The 11,518-nt window shown below is 32.5% G+C and overlaps 1 protein-coding gene across 1 annotated transcript; it reads right to left on the bottom strand.

The window, feature by feature from the left end:
- Positions 1–1,299: 1,299 nt before the first annotated feature.
- LOC139485590 (serine/threonine-protein phosphatase 6 regulatory ankyrin repeat subunit B-like) lies at positions 1,300–5,757 on the bottom strand. The gene is made up of 2 exons (XM_071270184.1): positions 5,563–5,757; positions 1,300–4,773 (listed from the first exon to the last, which is right to left on the bottom strand). Exons 1-2 carry the CDS (start codon positions 5,744–5,746, stop codon positions 1,457–1,459), a joined length of 3,501 nt encoding a protein of 1,166 aa, XP_071126285.1. The 5' UTR covers positions 5,747–5,757; the 3' UTR covers positions 1,300–1,456.
- Between the last annotated feature and the right edge of the window lie 5,761 nt (positions 5,758–11,518).

The raw sequence follows: 11,518 nt of genomic DNA, 5'->3' as shown, positions 1-11,518 counted from the left end.
GAAAAAAGAGGAAAAAAAGAATAACACAACAACGGTCGTTAAATCAAAAAATATTTAAAAAGGCAGAAAATCCGTCCAAAATTGCAATTTCAACTCAATTTGAAATCGTTTTTGTCCCATCCATTGATAAAACAAGTCACATCTCTTTTAGGCTAATATTCAGTACCACAGTAATTCTGCATCTATCAACGGATTATTTGTAGGTGTAGGACCACCAATAGACCCACTTCAATTTAGAACGTAAGTAAAAGTAGTCATACCCTGTAAAATATAGCACCTTTGATGTCATTGTTTAATTAAACTAACATACACATTTTCAGAAATGGGGTGGACCTATTCCAGGGCTTCTAGAGAAAAATAATGAGGGGTGTCACGGGGAATGACTATAAAGGTCTTGACGAGGAGAAACAGGCGCTTCTTTTTGTGCCAGGTATCAAATGGCGAAATGTTAAAAAATCTGAAACTAGAGCACAAAATATGAAAAACTCCTTACGAAGTATATATCTCCCAGTTGATGATACTATATTCCAGGATATTTCCTGTCGTGATGTCCTTGATAAAGGGTTGCACCTCACAAGGAAGCTATTAAACCACAGGCGGATTTAGGGGGCAGGGTGCCTGTCCTCATTTTGTGGGAAAAATTTGGTTGATTACTAGTATAAAGGTATATACTGAGGCATGACTCGAGGGGGTCCCCTCAAAGATAGTCACTGCCCCCTACCCCCACCTATATGTCAAGGTCATTGGGACATATTATATACAAATATACAAATCCGTCTTAGAGCACCGACCATTTGATTTTCAGGGAGTATCTTAAAGTGTACAACAAATTGCCAATGTTTATCTGGTCTGAAAAAGTAAACCGCGGTGGTCAAACATTGCGTGAAAGATCTGGTAACGAACCGTGAATGTTATAAATTATAGTTTCACTTTATATCTGTGAAAAATCTGCTGTATTTTGAAAACGCAGAACAAATCGGAAAAAAATATGGTTTTTCAACATTATTCAACTTTCTTAATAATACTGTGTAATAAGATAAAGAAAATATGCAGTACTTTTTGATAAAACATAAAAAGACAAACACTAGTATATGGGATTCATTAAAAATTTAACCCTGAACAACTTGGACGAAATTTCTTGCCATCGAAGAAGAGTATTGCGGAAAACCCGCTTTTTTTTTGACTTTTTCATTTCGGAACATCTCTCGCAACGTAACGGATATTTGATCTAATTTATTCTTTTATTTTATTGTTTTAGATCATGTAAACCTAAAGAATATAAAAGTTACTATAAATTAAAAAATGATTGATGTGAGAGTATTGAAAAGTCGAAATAAACGACTAGCCAACAGTATAAGTCATAAGATAGCTAGGCGGATATATTTTGCCAATAAAAATAAAGTTTCAAGGTTAAAGGGAATTTTTGTGGTGCTTCTTTATTTATTTTCGCCCACCATCACATTCGATCTATCAGTAAGTATAATATACGTTTATCACCACCAACATTAGCCCAATGTATTGCCGTGTATCCATATTTGTCGCTGCTGTTTATATCCGCACCGTTTTTGATAAGAAATCTAACTATTGACAGATGTCCTTTTTCACAAGCTGCCATTAGAGGTGTTTTTCCATTATTGTTAGGAGTATGTTTATTACAACCTTTGTGATCAAGCAATAAATTTACTATGTCAATATAACCACCAACGCAGGACCAATAAAATGGCGTGTGTCCACCTTTATCGGTTATACTAATCATGTCAATATCTTTCTCAATAAGTAGGTGCACGGTTGCAAGATGACCTGAACAACACGCCTGCATGAGAGGTGTCGTCCCATCATTGTTAGCTTTAAGTATATCACACCCTTTAAACATCATTAAATTTACTATGTCAAAGTTACCACCTATACAGGACCAATAAAATGGTGTATTTCCTTCCTTGTCGGTTTGGCTTATGACAGCGCCTCTATCTATAAGTAGCTTTACTATTGACAAATGTTTATAGCAACAGGCAATCATCAGTGGTGTTTCCCCATTTGTGTTAGGTTTATGTATATCACAGCCTTCATTAATCAATAAGTGTACTATATGTATGTTTCCACAGACACAGGCCCAATGTAATGGCGTTTGTCCTTCTTGTCCAATAAAGTTATTGTCAGTACGTCTCTCGATAAATAATTGTACTATTTCTAGGTGTCCATTGCCACAAGCCAACATTAAAGGTGTGTGTCCATTATTGTTAGATGTATGTATATTACATCCTTCATCCATTAATAAGCGTACTAATCGAATGTCACCACCGACACAGGACCAATAGAACGGGGTCTGTCCTTGACTGTCGGGCATTTCTATGTCAGCACCTCTTTCGGTAAGCAGTTTTACTATCGAAAAATGTTTTTTACGACAAGCCTCTATCAAAATTGTTCTACCACTGCTGTTTGGTTTATCTAGGTTAAATTCCCAATTCAAAAGTAACTTTACTATATCAATATTACCACCAACACAGGCCCAATATAATGACGTTTGTCCTTCCTTATCGGAAATTGTTATGTTAAATCCTATCTCAACAAATAATTGTACTATTGAGGGAATACCATAACTACAAGCCGCCATTAGAGGTGAACACCCATCGTTGTTCTGTTTATGTATATCACATCCTTTCTGTTTCAAGAAGTTTACTATATCAATATTACCACCTACACAGGAATAATAAAAGGGCGTCTGGCCTTTCTCATCGATTGCGTTAATATTAGCACCTTTTTCAGAAAGTAGTTTTACTATTGACAGATTGCCTCCACCGCAAGCTACCATGAAAGACGTTTTTCCATGTTTGTTTGGTTTGTGCAAGTCACATCCTGTGTTCACTAGTAAATCAACTATATCAAAATCATTACCGACACAGGACCAATAAAATGGTCCTTGTTCTTCTTTATCGGTACAGAAAATATCAACACCTCTCTCCAGGAGTTGTTTTACTATTGAAAAATGTCTTGCACCACAAGCCCTCATCAGAGGGGTAATTCCCGCATTGTTAGGTCTATGTATATCACAACCTCTTTCAATCAGTACGTTAACTATATCAAAATTTCCAGTTTTACAGCACCAATTAAATGACGTGTTTCCTTTATTGTCGGTATAGTCAATATCAGCACCTCTATCAATAAGTGAATTAACAATTGACAGATTTTCATTTTCACAGGAAACCATGAGTGATGTTTTTCCGTTTGTGCTGTGTGTATGTATATCAGCACCACAATCTATCAGTAAAAGTACTATATCAATATGACCACCGACACATGCCCAATATAACGCCGTTTGTCCTTCCTTATCGGTTATGTTAATGACATCACATTTTTTAATAAGCATTTTTACTATAGACATATGTCCTGCGCAGCAAGCTCTCATTAGAGGGGTAACCCCATAATTGTTAGGTTTATGTATGTGGCATGCTTCATCTAGCAATAAGTTCACTATATCAATATCTCCACGGAAACAGGCTAATGAAAATTGTGTGTTTTCTCCCTTATCGGTAAAGTTTATATAAGCTCCTTTCTCAATTAGCAATTTTATTATTGACCAATGCTCATTAATACAAGCTACCATGAAAGGCGTGTATCCAATATTATTAGGTTTATGAATATCACATCGTGTGTCTAACAATACGTTTACTATATCAATATTTCCTTTGACACAAGACAAATATAACGACGTTTGTCCTTCCTTGTCTGAAGAGTCAACGTTAACACCTCTCTTGATAAGAAGTTTTACCATTGACAGATATCCCTTTTCACATGCAACCATGAGTGCTGTTTTTCCATTTCTATTATGGATTTGTATATCGCTATTAAGATTCACCAATAAATCTACTAGATCAATATGACCACCGACACATGCCCAATAAAACGGAGTTTGTCCTTCCTTATCGGTTATGTTAATGACAGCTCCACTCTTAATGAGTAGCTTCACCATAGACATGTATCCTTTAAAACACGCGATCATCAGAGGGGTAATCCCATAATTGTTACGTTTATGTATGTCACAGCCTTTTTCTAGCAATAAATTCACTATATCGATATCTCCACGGCTACAAGCTAAATAAAATTGTGTGTTTTCTCCCTTATCGGTAATGTTCATCTCAGCTCCTTTCCCAATAAGCAGTTCTACTATTGACCTATGTCCATTACTGCAAGCCACCATGAAAGGCGTGTATCCAATATTATTAGGCTTATGTATATAACATCCTTTGTCTAGCAATAATTTTACAATGTCAATATTTCCTTTGACACAAGACAAATATAACGACGTTTGTCCTTCATTATCGGTAACGTTAATACTAGCACCTCTCTCAATAAGCAGTTTTGCTACTGAGAAATGACCTTTATGACAAACCACAGTGAGAGGTGTCAATCCATCCTTGTTACATTTTTGTATATCGCATCTTTCATCTAGTAGTATGTGAACAAGCTTAGTGTTACCCTCAAAACCGGACCAATACAAAGGCGTGTTTCCGTCGTTATCTGTATTATTAATACAAGCACCCTTTCTAATCAAATTTATTACATTGGTTATGTTTTCCTGCATACAGGCATCTATCAGTTGATTTCGACCATTTAGATTTGTTTTGTCTATGTTTTGATCAAACATTTTGCTTGATTGACTATCGTGTTGAATTTTTGGTTGCAGATCTGAATGATCCTTCTGAAAACATCCGAATAATTGTTTTATGTTTGTTTCTGCGTCACATGTTTTTACATTTACTCCTTGTCCACCAATACCTGCAAACAAAACCAACAAGATATTAGATTCAGATAACTGGATTTAACCATGGTTAACAAAAGGACGGACGATAATATAAACCTTATCATTTGCGTCTGTTTAAAAATATACAAGTATTTTATCTAAAGACATTCGTTACCCCAGAATAAACGTGAATGCAGCTTTAATGATATTACCGTTGTACTTGAAGACTGCCTATATATGTATGTAACTTTGTAAATATCGAACCTTTCCTCCGTTTAGAAAGAACAAAGGAACTTTTATTAAAAATACAATGCTGACTAAAAAGTTTCATAAAAAAAGACCGTAAAACTTTGTTAATTTCAGTCGTCTTCCTCAGAACTCTGTCAATGCAAGGTGTACACCCCTGCAAATGAAGTCCGTATAGTATGAAAATGAACGAAAATCACGTATCAATTAATATAATTAATGCTAACTACTTGGACAAAGGATGTCTTACTGCTGAGAAATGGGAAATTGATCATTGGAAAGTTTAAATTATTACGTTTGTCCATGTGTCAATATGGAGGAAATGATAAAGATAAGAAGCAGAGCTTTTAGTTTTGATAGCATTCTTAATCTACCTCATATTCGTAGTGATATATATGAGATGCAAAGGTGGTTTATTAGTTGAAAGGGTATCATCTATATATCGGATAGTTAAATTGAGTCACAGTGACGACTATAAATCACTAGTTAGAGCATAATATGAATGTACACCTATAATTAATTAAGCATAATCAATAAAATATATCATTATGTATTATTGATATTGATAATACACTTACTGTTATATACCAGGAGAAAGATAATTATTACTGAAATGAAAAAAAGAAAACTTTTAGAATACAGGCAATTAGTACTAACAATGACGCAACAAATGATGTTGAAAACACCGAAACCATGCAGGAATTGTATGAAGCGCCCCGGACAAAAATCTATATAACGTGTTTTGCACAGGACAATCTTCATGCCAAAATAGAAATAAAAGAGATGTGGTATGATTGCTAATAAAACTAGTATCCATCAAACGAAGTGGATGTAAGCAACTTTAGGTAACCGTACAACCTTTAACGACGAGAAAAACAAAAGTTTGATTGTTTAAACTCGAAAACTGGGCCCAAAATCAGAAATCTACAGATATGTTTATTAATAGACATTATCAGATTAAATTTTAAAGAAGTTCACTTCATTAAAAAATACATATAGAATTCAGAAAATTAGTTTTACAGAATAACAAACAAACCTACCAAAACCTTTTCAAACATTAACCAAAGAAAAAGAAAAATACAACATTTTTTTTATTAATACAATGTCTTTTAGACCTCTGTAAGATAAAATATTGTATATGATCATCAGCACTTAAAAAACAGAAAAATATTTTACTTTTCAAATAAATATGTCACTCTAATTATAACTGTGATATAAGGAATTTCCCATATGCTTCGTAATCTGATAACAGGTGAAAAGTATATAAAAAAAACAACAACTAAGTGTAATAAAACTTTATATATATAATTAACAATTTCTGTTAAAAAGGGAAATACTTCAATCACATCAGAAGTATCACTTTTTGATTTTAAAAAGGCCAAATCCTCAACAAGGATAAAAGCTTAAATTATGAAGACTGAACTTGACTTTCATTAAGTCACAGGAAACAGCAAATCTTTATTTTAAAACAAATGGTCATAGCATTTTCATGCTATTGAACAGACGCGTATACGCCCGCTCGTTGAACATCCCAAAACCAATAACCGATTTTCCTTCATAATTCCGGTTAAAAATCTAACAATAGCACAGAGTGGTCGTTGACGGGTACTTATACATCTCAAAAAAACAAAACATTAATAATATATCTGAGAGTATTCGCAGTTACTTAGAGCTATTTCATAGCCAATGGCAGCTAATGGAAAAAAGCATGTGTCTAGGACTAAAATATCAATCATTACACATCAAACATCCACAGGAAATAGTGAGTGTAAAGACGTCATTTACAATCAGAGAAAAACATGACCTTGCAATGCAAAACTATAGATTAAAGTTATATGTGTAATATTAAGTATGGTGAGAAAATACCTCATTGTTAAGGCCTTTCTTCGACTTCCTTTATTTTTTCCAACATTTGTTTGACATGCCCTCCCCCATTTCTTGGAGTTATCAAAACTAAACTTGGACCATCATGAAGTATCATCATATGACCCTCTGTATGATTTCATCATTCCCTTAAAAAGTAATCTCACTTTTTTGTTTTTAAAAAAGGCCACCGTATTTATTTTTGAAATAAATCATGACTTTATTAGGTCAACTGGTAAATCTCATCATTAAGTATTAACAGATGAGGTTGTGAAGTATCTCATCAATCCACATGGGAGTTAAATTCCCTAGAAGCTTTTTCTTTCTTTTATTTGCATTTTTTAGTACTAGAGATAGACCAAATTTTGAAACGGCAACGTAAAGAGAACCAGAAGTCTTAAAGACTTGCAACCTTCACCAATAATCTTAAGTGCATGTGTTCTTTCCTTTGCACCAAACGTCATCGAGTGCAAAAAACGTCTTTACCTTAGAGTTTAAAGCTGACATATTGCGAAAACGATAAGAAAGTGCTGCCAACTTATAGTAAATAAAATGTTTCCTACGAAAACTTTTATATTATTTTCAGTAATCTACAAACTGTGCGATCATCCGTTCAAAAGTACCAAGATAATTCTAACAGTGTAGTATTTTGTATGCATATATTTAAACAGGTAACAGACAACAACTTACCATAATTTATAATAACGGTCAGTAATTTAAAACCTTCAATTTGAGATCAATATCAAGGTCATAATGACATAATGTAATTTGACCTTACCCTTCATAGTAAATTTTTAACTTCATCTTGTGACATTTGAGAAATCAAGTTGTCTTTGTTTGAGTAGTGGGTTTGTTATGTTCCTACGACTTTCGCTTCTTAAGTTTGTTATTGCATATTTATATATTTGATTATTCATTGTGTCCTTGAGGAACTTCGGAATTGTCCCTTTTTTGTTGTACTTCAACTGCAGATACTTTTGTTTTGTATTTAACAGATTTGAGATACGTGTAGTCGTTTAAAGGAATATGAAGTTTACAATTTGGAAAGCGGGGGCATGTATTTCTGAAATCACAAGAGCTGGCCACCGTTTATTTTCAGATATTCAAAAGTGTTCCATGCTTAACCAAACAAAAAGCAATTCTTAATGTTCATGTTTTGCATTGACTTTGTAATTTTATAAATTTTATTTATACAATTGATATTTAATATTTTGTTTACTTTGTCAAAGGGAGTCATTGAGGATATCAAATTGAACGTACAAATGAGCTTTACTAAAAAATAACCCCCTTTTAAAAATAAGAAGGGTGGGTTGTCACATATCAAATGAAAGTCCATAAAGCGTATATTTCAAAAACCACATTTTTCGTGTCCCTTAAGTTAGTTTTATGGAAGTCATTGAGTGGAAAAATAAATTGAAAAACAAGATTGTTGTATATTAAATTATAGGTCATATTGTAAACATTTAAAATATCAAATAACTGTCCCCTAAAAATAAGGTGGATGAGGTTATCAAGTGCAAAAATCAAACTTTCAAGAAAATGGTGTTGTTGCATACCAACTGAAAGGTTATCCAGTTTACATTACACATATCATATTTCCGGTAAACAGTATTAAAATAAATGTTTAAGAAGGTATGCTAGTCGCTTGTCAAATGGGAGGATGTGAGGAGTGCATTACTAACATCTAACTTTTGAGGTTTTTTATGTTGTTATGTAACACCACTGTGTTATGCAAGAGTGACGGATTGACGCCTGCTGAAACGTTAACACCCGCAGTATGTTTATGCACATGTCCTAAGTTAGAGCCTGGGTTTCAGTTGCTGTTGTTTGTTTGTGTGGTTCAGAAGTGTTTCTCGTTTCTCGATTTTATACAGAATTATTTGACATTTGATTTTCCGGTGTGGATTGTCTACATTAGTCATTTTGGGACCATTATGTGTTCGGTGTGAGCCAAAGCTCGATGCTTAAAGTTGTACTTTGACTTTATACATTGCAACTTTGACGAAGATATGTCTAATTGAAAATTATACCACATATTTTTATTTATATATGCAATATGATTAGATGATGTTCTATTGATGAAGCATGTGTGATGTTTCTGTTTTATGATTGTATATGAATACATAATAGGTCTAGTAAATGTCAAAATCTTATCAAACTTCATTGTCTTTAGTCTTCCTAATGAAGAATGTTTTCAGGTTAACTTGATATATTGACATAAATTGGATTTCAAATAAAAAAAAGAAGTATTAATAGGTTTTTGACAATGATATCAAAAGGATCACTCAGAAACGCTGCACACGTATCTTTATGTTTTTCTTATCAATTGCTCGTAGACCAGATAGTCTTCCTCTAGACACATTCATTTGTCATTGTGTTATTGTACTATGGTAAATGTGTGTATTTTTGTCTGAAAACGTTGTTAATATGCTTGATCGATATGCCACTGGGTGCTTTTTTGTTACATATTTGTTTGTTTTATAATGATTTAGATTATAACACAATGTTAACTGATGTACCCCTATATTTTAAATTTTGAACATATTATGTTTTTTTTTTGTTAACACGTCGTTGTGAATACCGTGAAAATTGATGCAACTGTCATACAAGTGAGAACTAGCTAGCTTTAAAACAAGGTTTAATCCACCACTTTCTACATTAGAAAATGCCTGTACCAAGTCAGGAATATGACAGTTGTTATCCATTCGTTTGATGTGTTGAAAAGTTGATTGTCCCATTTGAGTAAATACAGTTTGCTATACTTAAGCTTTTTGATTTCGACTCCCCCAACACTTGCATCAATGTAAGTATGTGTTAGAATACAAACTGATTATCAATGAGTCCAAACCTTTAAAGTGTTTCAATATCACTTCGACAAAAATGAATGATACTAATCTCAGTTTAAGTCCAAATACATAGAAAGCCTCTGACTATAACAGCTCAAGTATACAAAGAATGCATCAGAAACCGACTCAACTGACTTTGTTTCTATTACATTGAAATGTAATTATTTAAAACATAACATTACAAATGACACTTTCATGATGAAATTACGTAAATGTGTTTTAAATGGTCGATTTAATAACCTAGTTGAAAATATTGATTTTTAATTTAACTAATGAAAATTTACCATTAGCCAATTCAGGTATTCTATTCTACTAAAACATGTTATATAAATTCGAATTGAGCAATACTATCAGTTTAAATAAAATAGAATGATACATGTTCATAGAACTTGTATATCATGGAGGATGGTAACTTCTAAATAAAAAAGTGCAGAGACCTGGCGACGTAAAAAAGGCAAATATCTGAAACTTGATTAATCTGTAAATTTAGCATTAATAAAATAAATTTACTTTCAAATGAAACAAACCATCCTTTTACAAAAATCGTACAGTTAAACAGGTACGCTTAGATTGAAAAGAAAATTTGATGATTTTAAAATAAGTAAGAATACACAATAAAAACAGATTGTAAATTACACATTACAAGAAAGTCAAAATATTTAAGAATTTAAATAAAGAAGAAAAAATGTGTGTTCAAACTATAACTTATGTCGCTGGAACACACACCAGTCACTTTTTTTTCAAACCCCAAAAAGACACAAGACATTACTATGTATAGTTGAGGTTATGTCAAAATATGGTGTTCCTGTTTTCATGCCTTCGCTACTGTCGATTAAAAGCGTTTTAATCTTATCGTTTTTAAAAAGGTTCATTTATTTTTTAAATGTCGTTTATAAGTCTTGATGTTCTCCTCGATGCGGTTTCGTTAATTATTTATTTCCTATAAATGATTTGAAGAAACATTTATACTACGCATACTACTGTACTACAGTAGTAATTGAATCAAGGTGAATCGTTATTCTTTTTAGAATGGCCAATATCCCTATTAACTTCAAAAATTCATATAAAGACAAAACAATAAAGATATAATAAAATATAACATGAAGCAACCATTTGCAACATTCCTAAAGGATTGATCTAAACAGGAACTTACAAGGCAGTACTAGAAGAATAGAACTAGTGGATTAAAGAAAAGAAAACATTTTTCTTATTTTAAAATTATCAAAATTGTTTTTTTGGATAATTACTCCGTTGCTTAATTAATTGATTTATTAAACTTTACTGATTGCATTATTAAACGAAAAGAAACATAAAGTATGTAAAAAGATACGTCATGTGATTGTTTTTTCTTCAAAAGACATCATTTTAAATTGGGTTACTAAACATAACAATTTTAAAGAATTACTTGTGGACATCTACTGAATCATCTAGTCTTCATATATTTCGGCATGACTTCACAATTAAATGCACAAATATACCTTTATAGTAATGTGTTCATTAACGTTAAAAGATATTTACCTGATAAAAGAGCGAGAAACAACATTACTATTACAATAATTCGTTCAGACCTCATCAAGGGTTGGCTCCGTTCATTACCTATAATAAACAATATTGAAAAAAATTATTAGTGGAATTTTTATAAAGTATATCTTCAGCTAAAGGTTTGCTGTTTACACACATGAATCATGCTGATGTTTGCTGGTGTTTGCTTTTAAAATGGTTGTCAATAGTGTTTTTTCTCAAAAATTCAACAAATACCTATGCCGATGTTAATTCGAGCCCAGTCAAAAAGAGCATACACACATTTAATATACATAGTGTAAAG

This window comes from Mytilus edulis, chromosome 8 (genome assembly GCF_963676685.1).
Source record: "Mytilus edulis chromosome 8, xbMytEdul2.2, whole genome shotgun sequence".
NCBI classification, from domain to species: Eukaryota; Metazoa; Mollusca; class Bivalvia; order Mytilida; family Mytilidae; genus Mytilus; species Mytilus edulis.
The sequence above is the reverse complement of the archived record's forward strand: the minus strand, read 5'-3'. Positions and strand labels throughout refer to the sequence as shown.